At 41.3% G+C, this 23,274-nt stretch overlaps 1 protein-coding gene and 1 long non-coding RNA gene across 5 annotated transcripts in view; one reads left to right on the top strand and one right to left on the bottom strand.

The window, feature by feature from the left end:
- SLC38A9 (solute carrier family 38 member 9) overlaps positions 1 to 20,475 on the top strand; it is a 53,149-nt gene extending 32,674 nt beyond the window's left edge. For all 4 annotated transcript variants that reach the window (XM_084504697.1, XM_084504699.1, XM_084504700.1 and 1 more), the window contains 4 exons: positions 3,951 to 4,064; positions 7,390 to 7,538; positions 15,453 to 15,542; positions 17,239 to 20,475. In XM_084504697.1, the coding sequence (XP_084360823.1) occupies positions 3,951 to 4,064; positions 7,390 to 7,538; positions 15,453 to 15,542; positions 17,239 to 17,404 (519 nt within the window). In that variant the 3' untranslated portion in view covers positions 17,405 to 20,475. The remainder of the gene's footprint in view (positions 1 to 3,950; positions 4,065 to 7,389; positions 7,539 to 15,452; positions 15,543 to 17,238) is intronic.
- LOC311427388 lies at positions 19,129 to 21,965 on the bottom strand. Its single transcript, XR_014687332.1, has 2 exons — positions 19,721 to 21,965; positions 19,129 to 19,482 (listed from the first exon to the last, which is right to left on the bottom strand). It is a non-coding gene; the product is annotated as an uncharacterized lncRNA (long non-coding RNA).
- Positions 21,966 to 23,274: the final 1,309 nt, after the last annotated feature.

Here is a 23,274-nt window from a genome sequence, read left to right as displayed (position 1 = left end):
CCTACCAGGGGGAAAGGCTGGAAGCAGAAGGGTGGGTTTTGTTCACATAGCAGCTGCAGAAGGCATGGAGCTGTGGGTTCTGCTTATTTTCTGCAATATTGGAACATTTCTTATTACCCATGTACGGAGTGAGCTTCCATTGGTGCTACTTTGCCATCAGTTTCTCTTTCCAGCCAGGATTGTGTCCAGCATTACGGATCTTGGTGAAGTACTTTTGTCATCCTGTTATATGTTATCACTTGCCCTTGGCACTTGAACAGGTCATGTCTGTTTTTATGATACAGATCAGAGTCTAGGTGAGATATTGCAGAGGCAGCACCTGCCTTTTGAGAGGTTACCCATCTAAAATGAGTTGATTCCAATATGTGCTTCCCTATGCAAAAGCTGAGTATATGAACTTGCATTCACTGTGGTACTGAAGAAAAAATGAGCTGTTTTCCCATGGCATAGAACAGGGAAAACAAGAACTGAAACTTGTCTGCTCTTTTTAGCATTTCAGAGGAAAGACCTGTGGAGCCACAGAGCCTTTGCTGTGCTGCATCCAGCCCTGTGCTACACGTCCAGCCTGTGCCTGGGTACTCATCTGTGGCTAGTAATATAACATCTTTTACTTTCAGAGCTCTTTTAAAGTTAGCTTCACCTGATTTATCGCTCATCCTTTTTTTTAGAAGGCCAATTTCTGCCTCTGTTCCGCAGCTGTTGCCAGCCCCAGTTGCCCAATTTTGTGTTCCTCCAGAGACGCTTTTAATGCTTCATCCCATGAGTCTGACCAGAAAAGCTCCTGATCAGCAGTAACTGTGGCTAAAGCATTGTCCAGTTTCCATCTCAAAAGCTGCTTGTTATTTCAGGTGTATTGAGAAGGGCTTGGCAGGTGGCAAGCTGTCAGTCTTTATGGACTGTGACCCACATGTTGTTTGCGATACTTCCCTTCCACCCTGATCCCCCCATATACTTCCTTCTTGCAACCATCTGTTCTACATTTGATTTTTAGATTATAAAGTCTAGGTGCAAGGGCTGCTGTATTCTATATGCTTAGGCAGCTTCCACCAGAGCGGAAGAAGAACAACTATATATGTATCAATATTAAATTTAAAATGGACAAATGTGATTATTGCTCTGTTATTTAAAAATAATCCTTTTACCTCTCCCCATGTGTCCTTTAGTTTTATCTGTAATTACACTGTCTAAACAGTATTTGTAGTCAAGGTCCTTAGGGAGTGAACCCAAGTCTCCTGAACAGTAATCAAAAGGTGTTCCAGTTACATGCAAACATGTACTCCTATGAAAATAACCCTCTTAGTGGCTTTTTTCTTACTTAGAAACAGATATTTGCAATGCAGCTGAAGTGTGAGAAGAAATAAATACTGGTTTTGAATTTTCACTACTATTTTTTTGTTGCTTATGGAAATCAAAATCTGGATATTTTGTATGTTGTTACAGCACCTGAGTCAAGGCTACATTGGGTCATGTGCTATAAAAGTACATTATCAAAATCATATCAGCATTTAGTTTTAGTACAGATTAAAGCAGACACTCTCGAGAAACTGTTGGAACACAGACTGGCTAGTATAATCACAGGTAATAGTGGTAACAACACACCAACTAGCAACTCTTAATCAAGTGCAGTCCAAAAGAAGTAGCATGAATTTCTTTTGAGATTTCTTGACCTCACAACTGCAAGTATTTGTCATAGCAATGTGGAGGAATTCTGGGAATAATTTAAAGAAAATTTTATTGCGCAACCTCTGATGGAGCTTGTAGTCCTTACTCAGTGACCAGTGCAAGGAGAGTGGACTATAGAAGCATGTTCCAGCTGTATATAACTGATCAGCAACAGGAAGAGATTGCAGCTGGAAATGTGTAGCTGTCAGGGCGTACAAGGGCCACACTGGGGTTATGCATCAGCAGCGCCTTGATGTCTGATCAGAAAGATCGTTGGCCTCTTGTGGACTGATAGGGAGAAAGGCGTTGATCTTCTTTGCACTGGCAAAATGAGCAGGAGATTCCAGTTTTCAGTTCAGAAAGCTTCTTGAAACTTGTCATCTACCCTGTATGTATTTTCGTGAGGGACTGCCTGCTTTCAGAAGATCCCAGAATGGTGTAAAATAAGCTTCTTTTCTGAAGGAGATAGTGTGAATAAACACTTCAGGGAAACATTTCCATGCAGAGATGTGAGCAAGCCCATGCTCTGTGAGCTGGCCGGATGCCATAAAATCCTGGTCTGGAAGACATATAGACCTAATAAAGTTGGTGCTGTGCCTGTGCTAATAAGATTTGCTTCTTAGTCATAGGAAAATAGGGTCATATTTTGAAGCATTAGTAGTAATCCTTTAAGAAGCTGATTGTTAGCAGCCTTTGAACAAATGGTTTGCTGTAAGGTAATGAGTGTCTTGTAGCATAGCATAAGCTTATATAGAATATAGTTTATGACTATAAAAAAGGTCTGCCTTTATTTATTACTAAAAATAAATCAATGTAGAAAGGTAACACTATAAGTACACTGCTGTTAGGTTAGGCAAATATATACGTGAATTCTGCAATTTTATAAAATATTTGAGGAGTTTTGCTACTTAAATTCCAATACTAAATGTAGCTAACAAACTTCCACTAAATTTTGTGTAGTTCAATACTTTTTACATATTAGATGCATTATAAATATTGTCAAACTTTTCAGAAGTGAACATATGTAACACATTTAAAAATGGGTTTATCAGCCTAGCTTCAGCACTGTCTCCTAAAAATCTTTGACAATTACTTAGTGAACTTATCTGGAACATTTATAGACATTTAGTAACAAAGCAGATAGGCAAATTTTATATAATGCCTAGAGGCATTATATAATACAGTAATAAGCTAAAGGACATATATACCTCTCTGCATACATATGCCTTTGCTTTATTTTGGTTATATTTGTAATTTTTATGTAATGATATATCAGCTGTGTCTTCCATTATCACAGCATTCATGCAAATGCTTGATGTATTAATTTCTATTTTGGAGTCTGTACATCATCCTCTGTTATATATGCAGCTGGGTATGCATGTCTTTAACTGTAAAATTTTAGTCTGGACAAAAGACTTTTACGGCATTGATGGGCTTTGTCTTTAACAACTGTCACTGTGCCCCATGGCTCTTAGTAGTAATAGCTGAGCACAAGAAAGGAGAGGAGCTTTTTGTTTTAATAATATGTATGTTTAAATAATATGTGTATGTTTGTACATCTGGCAATAACATACTACATCTATTGAAATATCTTTTTCTTGTATCTTTTCCATATTTACGTAGACGTATAAGACTTATCTAGCTCAAATTTGAATTATCTTGCAGCTTTCTGGTCTGATCCAGATTTGAAGTCCCCATTCAAGAAATAATAAGCAAAAGTAAAAATGTAAAAGTAATAAAAAATAACAAACATAAAACATTGACCTATGAGGAGTGGCTGAGGGCACTGGGCCTGTTCAGCCTGGAGAAGAGGAGGCTGAGGGGGGACCTCATCATGGTCTGCAACTTCCTCATGAGGGAGAGTGGAGAGGCAGGTGTCTTATTCTCTGTAAACACCAGTGATAGGACCTGTGGGAATGGTGTTAAGCTGAGGCAGGGGAAGTTTAGGCTGGACATCAGGAAGAGGTTCTTCACCGAGAGGGTGGTTGCACACTGGAACAGGCTCCCCAGGGACATAGTCACTGCACCGAGCCTGTCTGAATTTAAGAAGCATTTGGACTGTACACTTAGTCACATGGTCTAAACTTTTGGGTAGACCTGTGGGGTGCCAGGAGTTGGACTTGATGATCCTTATGGGTCCATTCCAAGTTGGGATATTCTATGATTGTATAATAAAATATAAAAGTAATTAGCAAATGCAATAGAAATCGTTAAGTAATTTATTTTTTTTTATGTTACCTGTTTTGGTGTGTCAGTGCTGGCCAAAATAACATTTTATTTTTCCTCAGGTGAGAGACCTCTCCATTGCTTACTTACTGGTGGGATTAACATATCTATATGTTGGAGTGATAATTTTTGCATCTTTTCCTTCTCCACCACTATCCAAAGAATGTATTGAACAGGTGAGATGTTTTACTGTACTATATATTCACCCTTGACTTTTAAATAAGTATGTTTAAAAAAAACTACTACCCCTTGCTTCATGATTGGGGAAGAAGACCAGCCTGGCTCAACAGAGAATTGTGGCTTGAGCTTAGGAGAAAAAAGAGGGTTTATAATCTTTGGATAAGTGGTCAGGCCGCTAGGGAGGACTATAAGGATGTAGCGAGGCTGTGCAGGGACAAAATTAGGAAGGCCAAAGCTCATCTGGAGCTCAATCTGGCTACTGCTGTTAAAGATAACAAAAAACGTTTCTATAAATACATCTACACAAAAAGGAGGACTAAGGAGAATCTCCATCCTTTACTGGATGCGGGGGGAAACTTAGTTACAAGAGATGAGGAAAAGGCGGAGGTGCTCAATGCCTTCTTTGCCTCAGTCTTTAGCGGCAATACCAGTTGTTCTCTGGATACCCAGTACCCTGAGCTGGTGGAAGGGGATGGGGAGCAGGATGTGGCCCTCACTATCCACGAAGAACTGGTTGGTGACCTGCTACGGCACTTGGATGTGCACAAATCGATGGGGCCGGATGGGATCCACCCAAGGGTACTGAGAGAACTGGCAGAGGAGCTGGCCAAGCCACTGTCCATCATTTATCAGCAGTCCTGGCGATCGGGGGAGGTCCCAGTTGACTGGCGGCTAGCAAATGTGACGCCCATCTACAAGAAGGGCCGGAGGGCAGACCCGGGAAACTACAGGCCTGTCAGTTTGACCTCAGTGCCAGGGAAGCTCATGGAGCAGATCCTCCTGAGAGTCATCACGCAGCACTTGCAGGGCAAGCAGGCGATCAGGCCCAGTCAGCATGGGTTTATGAAAGGCAGATCCTGCTTGAAGAACCTGATCTCCTTCTATGACAAAGTGACGCGCTGGGTGGATGAGGGAAAGGCTGTGGATGTGGTCTACCTTGACTTCAGCAAGGCTTTTGACACCGTTTCCCACAGCATTCTCCTCAAGAAACTGGCTGCTCTTGGCTTGGACTGGCGCACGCTTCGTTGGGTTAGAAACTGGCTGGATAGCCGGGCCCAAAGAGTCGTGGTAAATGGAGCCAAGTCCAGTTGGAGGCCAGTCACTAGTGGAGTCCCCCAGGGCTCGGTGCTCGGCCGGTCCTCTTTAATATCTTCATCGATGATCTGGACGAGGGCATCGAGTGCACCCTCAGTAAGTTCACAGATGACACCAAGTTAGGTGCGTGTGTCGATCTGCTTGAGGGTAGGAAAGCTCTGCAGGAGGATCTGGATAGGCTGCACCGATGGGCTGAGGTCAACTGCATGAAGTTCAACAAGGCCAAGTGCCGGGTCCTGCACCTGGGGCGCAATAACCCAAAGCAGAGCTACTGGCTGGGAGAGGAATGGTTGGAGAGCGGCCAGGCAGAGAAGGACCTGGGAGTGATGGTGGATGGCTGAATATGAGCCAGCAGTGCGCTCAGGTGGCCAAGAAGGCCAACGGCATCCTGGCTTGTATCAGGAACGGTGTGACCAGCAGGGCTAGGGAGGTGATCGTCCCCCTGTACTCAGCTCTGGTGAGGCCGCACCTCGAGTACTGTGTTCAGTTTTGGGCCCCTCGCTACAAGAAGGACATGGAGGTGCTTGAGCGGGTGCAGAGAAGGGCGACGAAGCTGGTGAGGGGCCTGGAGAACAAGTCCTACGAGGAGCGGCTGAGGGAGCTGGGCTTGTTCAGCCTGGAGAAGAGGAGGTTCAGGGGCGACCTTATCGCTCTTTTTAGGTACCTCAAGGGAGGCTGTAGCGAGGCGGGGGTTGGTCTGTTCTCCCACGTGCCTGGTGACAGGACGAGGGGGAATGGGCTTAAGTTGAGCCAGGGGAGTTTTAGGTTAGATGTTAGGAAGAACTTCTTTACTGAAAGGGTTGTGAGGCACTGGAACAGGCTGCCCAGGGAAGTGGTGGAGTCACCATCCCTGGAAGTCTTTAAAAGACGTTTAGATGTAGAGCTTAGGGATATGGTTTAGTGGGGACTGCTAGCGTTAGGTCAGAGGTTGGACTCAATGATCTTGAGGTCTCTTCCAACCTAGAAATTCTGTGATTCTGTGATTCACCCCAGCAGACACATCTGTTCTTCACTCTGGTCAGTTGGCTAATGCTTCATGGGCACTACCACAAGCAGATGAGTAATGCTTATGCTATCTCATTAGTATTCATGTCTGGTTGCCAGCAGTTCTCTAAAAACAAACATTAAATAAATGCTCTGTGAAAGTGATGAAGAAAAGACCAAAATGAACAGTACAGGCTTCAATTGCTTTAGATTCTTCAATCCTGAGAAGTATTATGTGTAATTGTGTGTGCAGTGGCAGGTCCCACTCATTGGGGCTAGTTTCGGGTACTAGCTCCACCCCGCCCCCCAAAAAATAAAAAATAATAAACATGAAAGGGAATGCAAGTGTATTCATATAGGAGCCCTTTGTATTGATAGGTGTGGAGGCTAACACTGTGGTGGGCCTCGCCAACAAAGTTCTTCAGATAACAGCACCACTTGCAATTGTTGCTGTGAAGGCTATTTAACTCTTCTCTACCTATACGCAAGGCTGATTCCCTTACCCTCAACTACTTCAAAGATAAGAGTTGTCAACTGGTGATCCATTTTATGCAAGGTGTTCTATGTCTCCTGCATAGTGTTTACCAATGAAGGAGCTTTGAAAGGCTTCCTGAGATTGTATGTTAATTAGAACTGGTACTGCTGTTTAATCAGGAATATTTTTTTTTTTGAACCATTTGAAGTAACTTCATGGAGTAAAGTCTACAGTTAATAAATTATAAGTGTTTTGTTTGTTTCGTTTTTAAGTTTATTTTCTGTAGTTATCCTAAATGTTATAAAGCCACTTATATATTTCCATATATAAGTCTTATACTACTCTGTTTTTCAGGTGTTTACACTTACAGTATATGATCCTTTCCTTATTTGTTTGTGATCTAATTTTACATGTTCAATACCTATTTTTAGTGTCTAGATACGATATGACAGGTGAGAGGAGCATATGAATTTATTTACATAACAATTCAGGTAGCTGTTTCATACCTTGATTGTTTTAAGATGTTTCCAAGATTAGAAAATATACTGTTAATAAGAAAGCTGGCATCAGTCCTTCAATATTAAAATATTAGGTGGTATTTGGTGGTGTAACAGTTGTAAAAGGGAAAAAGAGTACTCTGTGCTAGGGAGTTGTTTTTGCAGTTATAATCACTTTTACCCATTTCTTTCTTGCACACAGGTATTAAAATCAACATGTAAAGATAATCAAGCCACCATTGATAAATGTAATGTTATTCCTTTTTTTAGAATTTTCTAGATAACTTTCCCAGCAACGACATCATGTCATTTATTGCAAGAATATTCCTGCTGTTCCAGATGATGACTGTATACCCACTCTTGGGCTATCTGGCACGGGTCCAGCTATTAAGACAGCTTTTTGGAAATGCTTACCCAAGGTAAGAAGACTACCCTTTGACAAGACCTTGGCACATTTTACTTAACTAACCTTTTGTGTTCGTTGTCAGAAAGTTGGCTGAGCTTTCCGGAGTTTCCTTTGGTGCATTAGGTACATTTCAAAAGCTAATTTCACAATGTTTGTTGAGGCAAAGTTTGAATAGGCATGCAAAGTAAACTCTTGCCTGCTAACACTACAGACTGCTACAGCTTGGCAGAGCAGAAGGAGGGGGGAGGGATGTTTTGTTTTAGCTCTTCAGTTTGTCAATAAACAGAGGAATTTTGTCAACACAGTTCCTTTGTCTTGCATTTTTGTACAGGAAAAAAAAACTTTTTTTCAGTTCAGAAACATATCGAGCAGTCTTTAAGTTCTGAAGGACATGTGTTCTGCATATTAACCTTTCACAGCACAGCACGAGTTTTGATTGTTCATAGGTAGTAATCATCTGGCTGTTTTTAAACAGCTAATAGCTAAGTGAGTTGTTAGCCCTGGTATCTAGAGTACTGCTGTGCTTATAAAAATAACTTTTCACATGCTAATTTCAGAGATGAGCCACACCCTTACATTTGTACACTGCATAAGCTCCAGGGAAGAGCTGATCCAGATTTCAATTTTAGTGGTGTGTTTTTTTGTTTTTGTTTTAAATAAAACCTAGGATGCTTATATTTGTGGTGTTGTCTGAATTTGTCACAGCTGAGAAGTTGGTATTTATCTCAGAGTTTCTTATTTTATATTGTGAATTACTGTTGATGGAGGGAAGGGAAAAAATATCCCAGGAAGCAATGTGCGTTTCCTCTGTGGCATAAGCAGTAGCATATAGGTCTGGGAAGACATTGTTAAAAGTTTCAGGTTTCTTCTGGGTCCTAAAATAGATATGAAAAGATCTAGAAATTGGATGCCTAAAATTAGGTAGTGAAATAAGTGCCTGCTTTTTTGATGCTAAATTTTACTCAGTTCAAAGTTAAAGAGACTTTTAGGAACTGCTGCAAGCTACTACTATTGGAAACAACTGATTTAAGTGCTAAACATGGATTTCACAGCCATTGGGAAACAGCCATGTCCTTTATATTACGTAGATGTGCCTCTTCCCATCTCCTCCCCTCAGTTACTCCCTGACCAGAATAGTTGTCATTTCCCTCCTGCCCTCTCCAAAAATCTACACCTTTATACCAGCCTCTGCTTGGGTTAGCTCAAGCTTGCTGTTTTAAGCCTTTGTGGTATGACGAATGTGATGATGCAAATACATCGTTCTCATCTCCAGGATATCCTGTGGGTAGCTTCACTCTTTTCTTTTTTTCTCTCTTTTTTTTTAAAGACTTTTTAGAGGGAGGTATTTTAAATTTCTGAGAAGTCAGAAATAGTTTCTATGAACCTACTTGTATAGCTAGCCCACTAATGGAGATGAAGTAGTACATTCTGTCTGTATGTGTCTCTCTGTAGTATCTGTTGTGGTTCCGCTCGAGTGGGCAGCCGAGCTCCACCACAGCTGCTCTCTCACTCCCCCTCCTCAAAGAGGAATGGGGAGAAAATATGTGAAAAGGGGCTCAAGGGTTGAGATAAGGACGAGAAAATCACTCAGTAATTATTGTAACGGGCAAAACAGACTCGGCATAAGGAGATAGTAAGATTTATTGGCTATTACTAACAAGCGAGAGAAGTGAGAAAACAAAGGAAAAAGCAAACCAAAAGCACCTTCCCCCCCATCCACCCTCTTCCACCTCCTCCCCCCGAGCGGCGCAGGGGAACGGGGGAATGGGGGTTATGGTCAGTCTACAGCACTTCTTCTCTGCCGCTCCTTCTCGGTCACTCTCGTCCCCTGTGCTGTGGGGTCCCACCCACGGGATGCAGTCCTTGATGAACTGATGTGGCGTGGGCTTCCCACAGGCAGCAGCTCTTTCAGAACTGCTCCAGATATGGGTCCGTACCACGGGGTCCATCCCTCAGGAGAAAACTGCTCCAACCTGGCTCCCCTACGGGCAGCAGCTCCTGCTAGATCACCTGCTCCTGCGTGGGCTCCTCTCCACGGGCTACAGGTCCAGCCCGGAATCTGCTCCGGCAGGGGTCTTCCACAGGCGGCAGCCTCCGTCGGTGCAGGGCCACCTGCTCCACCGTGGTCTCCTCTATGGGCTGCAGCGTGGAACCCTGCTCCACCGTGGTACTCCATGGGCTGCAGGGGGACATCCTGCTTCACCATGGTCCTCACCACAGGCCGCAGGGGACTTCTGCTCCGGCGCCTGGAGCACCTCTCCCCCTCCTTCCACACTGACCTTGGCACCTGCAGGCTGTTTCTCACTCCCGGCTGCTGTCTGGCGCAGCGTTTTTTTCCCTGTCTTAAATATGCTCTCACAGAGGCGCAAACAACATCGCTTATTGGCTCAGATCTGGAAAACAATGGGGCCCTTCCCAAACATGGGGCAGCTTCTAGATCTTTCTCACAGAAACCACCCCTATGGCTCCCTGCTACCAAAACCTTGCCACGTAAACCCACTACAGTATCCCAGCTATCAAACATAGCACAAATGTCACTTAAATGACATCCAGGCTCCAGCTTCTGTATATTTATAGCTGACAAGGTCAACCCTTTATTTTTCTGTGCAATGGGGACTAACTGAAGACTGGTAACAAGCACAGGATCTGTCTCTAGAAGGATGGTAAAGACCTGTGACCAGCCTGTGAAATACCTCTTGATGACTGGTTCTCACCAGCAGCAAAAACTGATGATCCTTCTTCAGTAGCACCATTTCCATATCGCTTTTCCAAGAATTTCAGTATTCTTGGTTTTGCTACCACCAGCTATTCTGGAAAAACCGGACCATGGTCCCAGTGTAGTGAAAGCCTGTGTATGAACATGCAGTACTCAATACATCATCATCTGTCACCATAGAAACCCTACTGTGCCCATTCCAGAGCTTTGGTGGGCCTTGTGACAGTCCCATGTCATTTCTTCCAGGACTTGGGACATGTTTTCATATTTCTGCGATCACTCTGCTGTTCTGTCATGCTTATAAACAGATCTGTAGTTAAACTAAGAGCAATGGGAGAGCTGGTCTGGGGGGACATATTTTGGAAATACAAAGAATTAGCTCTTATTGATGTACACTGATGTTTCTCTGTGAAGCTTGTAGATCCACCCTGAAGAACTTAGCTAGAGATATTAAGTGGCATGGCTTTTGCATAGGAAAACAATCACTCCCCTAATTATTGTATATACTTGGCTTGCATCAAAATCTTCAGTCTCAAAGGCTAATGGTTCTCAGGCAATAAGGAGGCTGACCTGCAGAGATTCAAGCTTTAGTTCTTAGATATATACATAAGGTGTGTATATGGAGAGAAATATTTCCAGTCACTTGACTGGTGAAAATTTGTAAATAAGGAAGCAAAAGGGTGAAGCAGAAGAAAAAGAGGAGAAGGCAAGGTTTTGTGCCATTCTTCTAGAAAGATTAAAAAAAAAAAAAAAAAACTTAATTTGTCTTTTTGTGACTGATTTTGCAGGAAGAAGGGTTGTGGAAATAGCGTTCAGGAGCGTTCACTGATGGTATATCCATGTGTCTGTATATACAGCAGATTTGTCAGTGTGCTGAATCATGCTGTTTGTGCATTTGAGGATCTGTGTTGGCCACCTAGCCTTGGTTAACCCCACTGTGATTCAATACACTGAATCACATGTATTTCCATTGTTACATCCTTTCTATATTAAATTACATCCTTTCTGTATTTGCAGCTGAGAGAGTTGTATATAAATCTGCCTTCTGTCTGCAATTGTCCTTTTTTTCTCAAAAAAAACAAAACAAAACAAACAGCCCCTTCCTTGGTCCCAGTCCCCACTGCAAATTTTCCTGTCTTCGTTTTTAAGATCTGGGTTGCTTATAGAAGTGCTGCATGTTTCACGTGAACCAGAAGCTCCCTGATCTTAAAAGCTGAACTTCCTCACAGGAACGTGTGGATACCTGATGCACTTGAAGTCTGGATGGATGCTTCTTAAAGCTGTCTGTTGACTGAATACACACATGTGAACACACGTGCTACAGGGCTACCAGATATTTTTTACTTGCTAGCAGTGACTATCGCCCAGAACAAATTGATTCTTTGCTATAATTCCTTTTTTTCTTTACTGTTTGTCTTTCACTGGATATGATGAAGCACCAAGGTGTTAGTTTGCTGCTTTGTAGTTTTTAGCCTTGACGATTGGTTATCATCCAATTTCTACCAAAAGCAGCATCTTTTTCATATCCTGGCTTTTGCTGGTGGGCCGTGGATTATGACTAAATTGTAATGAGGAACCATTTAATCAACTTTAGAGGAGTTTTTTGTCCGAAGACCGACCCCCATGTGCTTTTTAGATATCTTGCAGTGCTACTGTTTTTCTGTTGACAGTGCTTTATTGTGCTTAGCCATGGTGTAGCCTACTTATCTGTGGTTTTGCATGACAAACAAGCTCATCCTCTCCAAACTTCAAAGGTTAGGCATATGACAGGTACCTTTTTCTACTGCCAGGTTTCACACGGATCAACTGAACAGTGACAGCTTGCTTGTCTGAAGCATAAAGGGGAAGTAATTAGCATCATATATCCTCTGACACTAAGCCTGTGATGATGTTTTCTGAGAGCCCAACTGGTCTAAATTCTACCTCCTGACAAAGAATCAGCTTTCTCTTATGAGAGCTAAACCCCCCTTGCTTCTAAGATGGAGAATTCTCCTTCCTCTTCTGTACCAGCCTGACACCTGCATCTCTGCCTGTCTTAAATACATATGTAGATGTGCTGGATACAATGGTCTTCTGACAAGCATCATCACAAAGTCTTGAGCCTTTTTGTGCTTCCAATGAAAGATCTAGAAACAGGAGAATGCTTCCTAATTTCTTCTTTCATTAAGGAAAATGGATGCTAGTATACAGACTACGTCACAGAAAGGGACATACTGGAACAAAACCCAAGAAACTGTTTATTCTCTTCTCTCCTTGGTGGTGTAAAACAAGGCCAAGATGCCATGGGTTGGGAAATTACTTTCTTTCCTAAAGTGAGATATGTTTGCAATGGCATAATTTAATGGGTGACTTAGAGCCAGAGGCATGTGGTTTATCTGCTGTCTCATGAGATTCTGGATCTTCTCGGATGTATAGAAAGCTAATTTTTGTTAGTGTTGTTATTGGCTCTTGGCTACAGTAATAGTTGTGACAGAATTCCCTTGATTAATTATATGTTGTGCATAAAATACTTTGTACATCTAATCATTTTTTAGAACTTCTTAAAACATCTTTCTTATTCTGAGAGGTTAAATAAACTGATGGACAGAAATCACTTGGCTTTCCCAAACGATTGTCCTCCCTTTACTCCATGGTAGCCCAGCAGACCTGCCAGTTCTCCCACAGATGTGTGTCTTCTGATGCAATGAAACACATTTCTGCTGTTTGCATGCATGCTTAGTTATCTTCTATTCACCTAGCTTCTGCCTGGCATCTAAACTGCTGTAATTCAGTCTTTTGACTGATGTCACTTGAGTGAGATTTCCAGGAAGAAATGCATTTTCAGATTAAGTAACCTTTCAAAAATCCTTACTTAAATTATCTTTTTTTTTTTTTTTTTTTTTTTTTTTTGCTTTGCCTTCTTGCTTCCCCTGTTGTTTAAAAGTGGGAGTTCACCCTTTGACTACACACTTACTGCCGCACTTTTAATTTCCTTGCTTTCCTTATGGTCTAATCTGAGCTGCTAAAATGTAGAAATGTAGACAATGGTGCAAAATGTAGAAAAAGGTGCAAAGACGTCCTAAGGACAAATACAGTGCAATCTTTAGCCCTGAAACAGATGGATTTAAATCCTTTTCAGGCTTTTTGATTTTGTTATTATTCTTGAGGGTGCTGCAAAGCAGTTAAAAAAAAAAATAAAACTGCAAAGCAGTTCTGCGCAAGCACTGCATTGTTTTGGAGGCTCCAGCATTTTGAGACAATTGTTTTCAATTGAGCTAAAACACATCACTGCCCCATCTCCCTCACCCCGCCCTGATTTTTTTCCCAGATGAAGAGCTTGAAAAACACTTCTTCACAATACACACACACACACTTTTGAAGTTATAAGAAACCTGAATTATTTTTTAGAAAAGCAACTTTGAACTACAAAGTCACTTCTGTTTTAAAGCATGTCAGAATCACATATTTCTGACTTTTTTTTTTTTTCTTCTAAAATTTTCTGAACTGACTCAAATTTGAAGAACGTTTCTGAATTGTGAAGGCTGGACTCATTTTCTTGCTTGCTGAGAATTAATCTCACAAAAAAAAAAAAAAAGAAAGAAAAAACAAGAAAAAAAAAGAAGGAATTGCCATCATTTTCTGTGCTTATAAATGTTTGGCTTCATTCGTGTTATCTGACAGTAAGATTTGTAATCTGTCATATGTACGGGGTGAGAGGAAGTAAATTTTAATGGCATATGCTTTTGTGAACAGTTCAGTTAATGAGATATCTTTAGCAATATTAGAGGAGCAGTGAATGTTTGGTCCATCTTTCCCTAATAGTCTGACTCTAGAGGTTTAATTTGATCATTAGAGTTTTACCAGTTTCATATCAGATAATATTTTTGTTATAATTTCAGCTTCTGTATTCCCACTGCTGTCTTCTGTCTCTGAAGTGTACCTGTTTTTGTAGCACAGTTAAAATGCCACAAACAGAATTAAGGATGTTATTTCTGTCCTTTTGATTAAAACAAACAAACAAACATTTTTTAAGAGCAATTGTTAGAAATAGTCTGTATCTTCAATTATTTCTTTGCATGTAAATTACTACAATTCCCCTAAACTTTAATGAGGCTCCTCTACAGCCTCATCTGTCTTCCTAACCTGAAAACTAGCAGCCACGGCCTTTCAGCCATGAAAGTGATGACTACTACCATTTCAGGTGTAACCTTTAAAAGATTGTTAGTAACATCCTACATATGGCAGATACTTTCTACAGTTAAAAAAAAAAAAAGGGGGGGAAAATTAGCATCAGTTTACAGTTTAAGACATCAAGTCATCCTGAAGAATAAACGAAAACTCTGTGTATGTATGTTTTCTGTGCAGTTTCTCCTTTTCCTTCACAGAAACAGCTGTGTGACCAAAATACCCTAGTGTTTTTTTTCTTGTGTTTCCTGACTTTACTTTATATTGAAATATGCCAACATTTTATATTCTCTATAGAAAAGTGATACTCTCCTGAGTCTGAGCTGTGTTCATAATGCCTACACTGCATTAGTCTCATGCATTAAAAGCTGCTTTTGTAAAACAGAAAAACTTCATTTTTTTAAATCCTTAATGCAAAAAGGAAAGTAACAGGAAATTATTTGTAAAAACAACATCAATTAAAATCTAGTGTAAGCAGTACAGAGGTCTTGTATTAAATTATATCCAACATTTGTTCTCTATCAAAATACATTAGAGGTCAAGTATTAAGGTGGCATGTTTTTGATGATGGTAGTGTTGGTAGTTTTTCCCTAGTATTCTGTCTAATGTTTTCCATTCCATTATATATCTTTTCTTTTCTTTTGGTTTCCATTAGTTCATTTTGAGCAATTCAGATCTTTTTCTGAACAAGCTAATTCTTTCTTGTGGGAATTAAGTTATATAGTATTGTTTCCTTGGTATTTGAATATCCATCTGAAATACTTGAGTGCTGAGTACTGCATATGGTATTTTCAGAAGAATTGCCAAATTACACATACTTACTCATTAAGAATATTTTGAGTCAAAACACCAGATATTTAGAGTTTGGCACTCAGGATATTCAGTAGATGTTATGTTTACTGTGAAATCAATTAGCTTTAATAGAGTGAGTCATGCAAATTGAAACACCATCCATATACCAGTTAAATGTTAGTATAAATGAAAGATTATGATATTTTGTAATAAATACATCATAGATTTTAATATTCTTTCCTCATTTCCCTGTAGTGTTTTCCATGTGCTCATCCTGAACATAGCGATTGTCGGAGCTGGAGTATTAATGGCAAGATTTTATCCAAATATAGGAGGTATCATAAGGTAAGTGCTGCTCTGCACACTGAGCTTGCGTGTGGTGTTACTACGTGTTTACCTCTTGATTTTGAAAAGGAACTGTGAGAGTGTGTGCTTTTATAAGTTGTAAATAACAATTTAAAAGTGTCAACATTCTGTTTTTTTAAAGTTCTGACAAGCAAGTATCCATAATTGTGCCTTTGTATTTGAGGTGAATGGGATGATTCCCCAGGTTTCAGTGGAGCCCTATCTGAAGACTTCGTAAATATCCACATCAAAGAATGTTATGTCAGTATAAAAGTTGCTTGGTTATTGTGTGGTTTATCTGTTTTTGTCTTGTGTTAAGACCATTTAAAGATGTTTTGAAAGTCTGTGATAAAAATCCAAGAAAGCAAATAACTTCAAAGGTAAAACTGACATAAAAATTGTACTTCTATATTACATCTTAAATTTACCATGTTAATAAACACCTAGGATTTTTGTAATTGAGAAAGATTAGAGGAAATTATCTAACCACTTTTGTTTTCTACATATAACATGAATATATATGTAATTATCGACATTAATTCCTAGTTTTCATTTTTCCTACAGCAACCAGGAGAGGGAGGTGTTTAAAATATATAGGAATCAGCAATTAGAAAACCAGAATGACAAGCTTGGGTCTGACCAGTGTAGCAGAATAACTTACTTTTGCTCAGTAGCTAATCATCGGGGTGTAGGGTTTTTGTTTTTCCATGTCTTTTTTTATAATTCTCATTTTAGTGAAACTTTTCTTATTCCAGTAAGAGAGATGGTTTAGTTATGAACTGAAAATAAATATCATGCAATACGTTTCTCTGTTTGCAAACTGATCCTGACTTCTGCTGATGTGCTTGCTCACTGTGCATTGCGGTCAAGCATTTGAAGCAGAGAATTTCCATCTGATAAACTGTCTGTATACAATCTAACTTGCATATTTAGTGTGTGTGTAGTTTGTGCAGGTGTATTCTACACAGTGGTGTTTCCACTGCCTAAAGAGAATATTCAAATACATGAAATAAAATGTGTTGTTAGTTAATAATTCATGTTTGGCTACAGTATAGCTTAGTAGGTGGAAACTCACAGTATGAGAAAATAATGAGAAAGGTTTTGGTAAGCAAGGGAGTGGTTAGAAAAAGAAGTTAAATATTTCAGTTGCTGTGGTTGATCGTGTTTCCAGGAGGGCATGTTGATCTTTTTTGGGTCTGGAGAATGGTTTGTTAGAATTTCATTAAATAATCTAAAATAAAAGGTGTGGATTCAGTAGCATTTCCATGTTTATATGCGTTAGCATGAAACTCAGATGGCTGGGATCCAATGAGATGGCAGTTCTGACAGTAAAGGATGCCTAATGAGTGAAGCATTGTCCAGTCTTTCTTTGCTGAATGTCAACAACTTTCCCCAAAGAGAGTCAAAACATCAAGTCAAAAATAGGGAGCCAGTCCCCAGAAGCATCTGAGAACATGGCTGGAACACCAGAGGCATGTCAGAGTGCTGAGGGAAACAGAGGGAGGCAATCACATGCCAGTGAAGGACAGCAAGAAACAGGAATCAATGGTTAGTGACTGCAACTAACCATTGTTCAGTTAGACTGTTCACAAGTTTGAGTGGAAAAAAATGACAAGAAGAAGTAAGAGTTAACACAAAGCGTTCTGTTTTCCCTTTTTTTTTTAATTTTCTTCTCCTCTCTCCCCTCTTTCCTCAGATACTCTGGAGCAACGTGTGGTCTGGCCTTTGTATTCGTGTATCCATCCCTCATCTATGTGATCTCCCTGCATCGTGCTGGGCAGCTGACATTGCCAGTATTGATCATTCACATCTTTATAATCGTCCTTGGACTGGCTAATCTGATTGCACAATTCCTATTGTGAAAACTCCCCCTTCTCCCTGTGGCTGTCACAAGTGGTACTATGACATTTGGCAACAGGCTTGAGCAACACAGTCACACATGAGATCCGAACAGTCCTCAATACAATCTTCTTGAGGAAAGCTGCACCTTTGAAACAAATTCAAAGCACATCTGCCAGGCACTTGAGAGGAAACCTACTATGCTTCTCTAAAAACACCATTTTGAGATAAGTGAAACAGTTCAAATACAAGTGGGATAGTTCTGCTCTTTTTGTCGAATGTACATCAAGGTTTAATGAAGCTCCAAAATATTAATTTTTTACAGTTCGATTCTCAAAACACTCAGCTTTCAGCCATGGGCTGTAGAACTCCTATGTCCTCTAAAACGACTGTCCCTACCTTTAATCCAAACATGCTTTTTACAGTATTGTTCAGTGGCTGTTTGAAATGCTCTTTTATTGCAATTGTTTTACTGTTCTGTTTGAAAAATGAAGAAATTATTGTCTTCCCTTCTTTTTTTTAAGATTAATTTATAGTCATTTGGGTCAAAATGCACTCTTAATTTTAAATATGGTATTAAATTGTTTTGGCAACATTTTTCCTCTAAAGAATTCCAACTAAGAGAAACAATAAACTCATGTCTCAGTGTTTTAATTCAGAATGAATATGTATACAAGTTGTTGGTGATCTTAAAATGAAAAACATGAGGAGGATTAAAAAAAAAATTAGAACAAGACTCAAAATTAGAATTCCAGGCTTGACCTCGCTTCAACTCTGTTAACTGAGCTGTTTATGTGCTGTGAGGTTGTCATGTCAGGAATTATTATGTGCTCTTATGGATGCAGTGTGCATTGCAGGCTCGGTTCTTTACTCCCTTGTAGGGTCTTAATCTGGTGATCTCTCACTGTGCTCTTCAACTTCATTACTGCAGACCAGAGAGACAATACATGCAAAGCTAGCCACTTCAGAGATGCGTACTAAATGAAATAATTTAAGTTTTAGATGGATCTTAGAAGAAGCTGTAATAATCTGGAAAATCTGGGTGTTTTTTTTTTGCTGTTTTATGTTTAACTTGTTGTTTACTAAGAGGGTGTGCATGTGTATGCATGTAGACACCTTTCTTCACCTGCAAGTCTATGAGTCTTAATCCAAATCATACATTAATGCTGGACCTGTTGGACGCTAGTGGAATGTCATCTGTTGAGATGGGAGAGAGAGTAAAAAAACCTTCTTTGTACAGAATTTCAGTGTATTAAAGTAACCAGCAAATGCAGAATAATTAAAAGAGATGTCTCAGCAATGCTACATACTGAAGAAAGTAAAAGAAGAAAAAAGTTGAAAAGTGATGCAATGGTTGTGAAGTAGGAGTTGAGTTGGGGAGGAGAATTACTTTGCAGGGTAAGAATTCCTGTCTTTGTCGGAAAGACAATGAAAAGCATAACCTAGAAAAGCATAACCTACCATGCTTTTCTGGGAAATAATGTGAATTTTTAGAGTGATAATGCAGATCCATTTGTATAACTTAGACTTTTTTGACTTTTCAAAGACACTGGCTTGCATAAGGGACTTTTGTTTTGTGTGAAATATAAACAATTATTTCAGATTCTCTTCCTTTTGTGCTGTGGAGCTTCTCATTCCTTTGTTGTGGCTTAGCCCCAGCAGGCAGCTCAGCACCACAGAGCCACTCTTCACAGGTGGGATGGATGGAGGGGTAATCGGAAAGGTGAAAGTGCAAGAACTCATGGCCTGATATAAAGACAGTTTACTAGGTAAAGAGAAAGCTGCATGTACAAGCAGAGCAAAACAAGGGATCCATTCACAACTTCCCATTGTCAGGACGTGTTCAGGCACTCCCAGGAAAGCAGGCTCATCGCGTGGAGCGGTTTCTTGGGAAGACAAACACAATTACTCCTAATGGCTGCTCTCCTTTACCCCAGTTTTGTTGTTCAGCATGACACCACGCAGTGTGGGGCACCCCTTTGGCCAGCCGGGGTCAGCTGTCCTGGCTGTGTCCCTCCCAACTTCTTGTGCACCCACAGCCTCCTCCCTGGCAGGGCCACACAAGAAGTAGAAAAGTCCTGGGCTCTGTGCAAGCACTGCTCTGCAACAATTAAAAACATTTGTTTGTTATCTCCACTATTTCCATCAAAAATCAAAACACAGCAGCATACAAGACTCTAGGAAAAAAGTTAACTCTGTACCAGCCAAACCCATGACAATACCCACTCCTCATTCCATACCACTCACATCATCCTAAGTCCCACAATTTCCAATACATCCTCATTAACCACCACCCTTCAATTAATACACAGGTATCATTTGTTTAGTTTGTGGACTACCCCTGTGAGATGTTCATAAGATGTCCACTGAGTTCTTTTAGTCCGTGACTTAGATCTGTGACGGTGGTTGCTCAGGACAGAAGCAGTGTGTCACAGGGACTTTCTGGACACCAAAGCCAGCTCAGGTTGTGTCACTGCTGTATGTGCACTGCTTCTTGTGGGGTCATCCTCTGATGGTTCAGGAGGTTCCTGCTGTAGGACTTTCTATAACATGCGACTCAGATCATGCTTTACAGCAGTTTAAAGGCGTATCCATCACAATCTCCACTCCTGGTCCTTTCAGACCATAGTGTTAAATGCTGCCATCAACTCCTCCCCTTGCACCTGCTCCAGCCTGGGCTTGTCCATTGGCCAGAGTCCCACAGAGGTGTAGCTGCTCTGGCATGGCCTCATCCACGCGCCACCATCCCTTCAGAGGTCTGCCTGCTGCGTGATGGATTGACCCACAGCCACAGATGCTCCAAGGTCTGTCCGTTCTGGTGTGGACTTACCAACAGCCCGCAGCTTCTTCAGGTGTGTCCCTGCTGCAGCATGGACTTGCCACTGACACAGTTGCTTCAGGGCGTGCCTGTGGTGTTACCCACAGATTGATGCTTCGAGGTGTTCTGGCATGGCCTTACCCACGGACACGGACACTGCAAGGTGTCCCTGCTGCAGCAGGGACTTCTCCATGGCCACAGGTGCTTCAGGGGCCTGCGTTCTCCCTCGTGGACTCGCCCCCAGGCCTCAGTCCCTCTGACTGGCGTTCAGTGTTTGGTCCTGGCCTGTCCAGTGCAGCAGCACAGGGAAAGCAGCCGTGCCCTGGCCCGCTGCCAGCGCAGGCTCATGGCCATAGCTGTTATCAAAACGTTCCCAGGCACAGCTAAGCAAGGCGATAAAGAACAGAGCAAAGGGCAAAAGCAAAAGCAGCCACTAACAACACTGGGCTCTTAACGTACAGGAAGGCAAGAAAGCCCCATGGCAAGCACGGGAGCCTGCCAAATTCCAGTTAATCTGCAACAGCCACAAGTTTGGTCTAATGTGCTCCGTGCTCCAGTCAAATCTGAAACCTTCAGGCCCCACGTTGGGCACCAAAAAGGACTGTGGTTTAGCCCCGGCAGGCAGCTCAGCACCACACAGGCACTCACTCCGTCTTCACAAGTGGGATGGATGGGGAGAGAATCAGAAAGGTGAATGTGTGAGAACCTGTGGCCTGAGATAACGGCGGTTCACGAGGTAAAGCAAAAGCTGTGCATGCAAGCAAAGCAAAACAAGGGATCCATTCACTGCTCCCCACCCGCAGGCAGGTGTCCAGGTGCTCCCAGGAAAGCAGGGCCCACCACGCTCAGCGGTTTATTGGGAAGACAAACACCATCACTCTAAATGTCCCCCCTTCCTCCTTTTTACTGCAGCTGTTATTGCTGATCACAGCACCACACGGTGTGGGGACATCCCTCTGGCCATCCTGGGCCAGCTGTCCTGGCTGTGTCCCCTCCCAGCTCCTGGGGCACCTTGTGCAGGGCAGCACAAGGAGTTGAAACGTCCTGGGTGCTGTGCAACACTGCTCTGCAACAGCTAACACATCTGTGTGTTATCACCACTGTTTCCATTGTAAGTCCAAAGCACAACATCATGCGAGGAAGAATTTTTCTCCTCTAGGATGAAAATTATCTCAACCAAAACCATGACTCAGCCTTTGAATCAGAACTGGAGAATACACCCACCACGTGTTGTCTATTAGAGAGAACTATCTGCACCATCCTGGTTATCTTCCCTGTGTATTCTTGTCTTCCACTCCTAGGTTTCCCTATTGCCCTATGTAGGGCATATCTGTCCACGCTTTTTGGTGCCTCATGGCCTCATATCTGGCAGTGCTGACCCCATCATTTCTGGCCTACTCATCTGCTGTGCAAGGACCGGGTCTGACCTCTTCCACAAAATCTGAGTGAAGCTTTTCACTTGAACGTCTAAGCAGTCAGCACTGTATGTAAGTTGATGGCTGTGTTCCTTCAGTGTTCTCACTAGTGTATGTCACAGATTAAATCCTTTTTTTCCTTCCCAACAAACCTCTCCTTCCTTCTGACAAATTTTACAAATTAACTGTTCCACACCTTTAATGTTGCTAAACCTCCACAGTTTTTTGGTATAGAAGAGCTCTCAAACATAACAATGAGAACACAAAAGATGCGAGATTTCAAGAATCATTGGCCCGATTTGCATGAAACTCATGCTTGTTTATTATCAATTCAGTGTTTAATCTAGGTACAATCTGTAATTAATGCAGGTACTTCAATTTTATTATATTTTCCCATGTTCCATCTTAATTTCATCCCATGAGTTAAATAAATCCTTACTATTGAAGCTGATAGTTGATTTTCCTTGATTTCAGCAGAGTTAATTTCTCTTAGTATCTGGTAGTTTAACAGGAATTCCCAGGTAAGACAGAGTTCATGGTAATGTATCTTAATTTCATCTTCTCTTTTTCTCCTTCCCAGTTTCACAATGCACAGTAATCTAATTCAGTTAATATTTACAATTAAACTTCTCTTTACCTTTATAAAAGAGTGTTTTAACTCTGGGTTGCAGATGGAGGTTCTTGCTTCCCTGCTTGCCTCTACAGGCCCTTAACACCTAAGATTCGAATTGATAAATATTAAAGTGATAGGAAATATTTCATTACACTGTCATCATCTGAAGTACGCTCTATTATAAGACGGTATATATTTTTTCATTTTACTACATGCAGTTGGGTTATTCACATGTGCCAGAATCAATCTAGGCGTAAGAATGAAGGTTTGTTTTGTTTGTTTGTTTGTTTGTTTTTACTTTGACTACAGTCAACAACCTAAATTAAAAGATAGTATTCTAAAAGTTAATGGTGAGTTAAATGTCCCCCCCCAAAACAGAAGTGGATTGTTTTGTCTCTTTTCCTACAAGCACAAAATGTTGCTCTTCATGCACACACACTTCATCCTGCTTGCTCACGAGACCTGCAGTGATGGCCAGCTAATTCCAATTCCTTACATGTCCTGTTCCAGAAAATCATCATGAGATTTAACGGAGCAGAAAAAAAAAATAGTATATTGACCCAACGGTGCACTGTGAAATGACATTTATTACCTTATCAAAGAAGAAAAAATAAATTCTGCTGGAAATATTGAATTCTGTCTTTACATTTGCGCTTCGTTAGGGTAAGCTGAAAGATGAAAGGCTGTCAGCTCTGGCAAGAGCTGTGCATTAAGAGTCAAAAGTTTTCTCCATAATACCACTGGCTCTTTGTTTGGCATCACCCCTACCTAATTGCACTGCAAATCCATATTATGTGGTAACTCTGTGGTGCAAACTGAAGTTTGCATTGCATGAGGCTTGAGCAGCTGCAATCGTCTGGCTGATATCATCAAGCCCAAATCCAGATCTCAAGCAATACAAGAAATTAACCCAGTGTGACCTGTAGGCATTGCCAAAGCACGAGTAGTCAGGAAAGTTCCCAGGAAGCTCCAAGTGGAGATATCTGTGTGGTGCAGTCTGGGTGATTACGCATGGTCTAAGCACCTGGACCAAGGGATTAGTTTTTC

Source organism: Aythya ferina (genome assembly GCF_964211825.1).
Source record: "Aythya ferina genome assembly, chromosome: Z".
NCBI classification, from domain to species: Eukaryota; Metazoa; Chordata; class Aves; order Anseriformes; family Anatidae; genus Aythya; species Aythya ferina.
The sequence above is the reverse complement of the archived record's forward strand: the minus strand, read 5'-3'. Positions and strand labels throughout refer to the sequence as shown.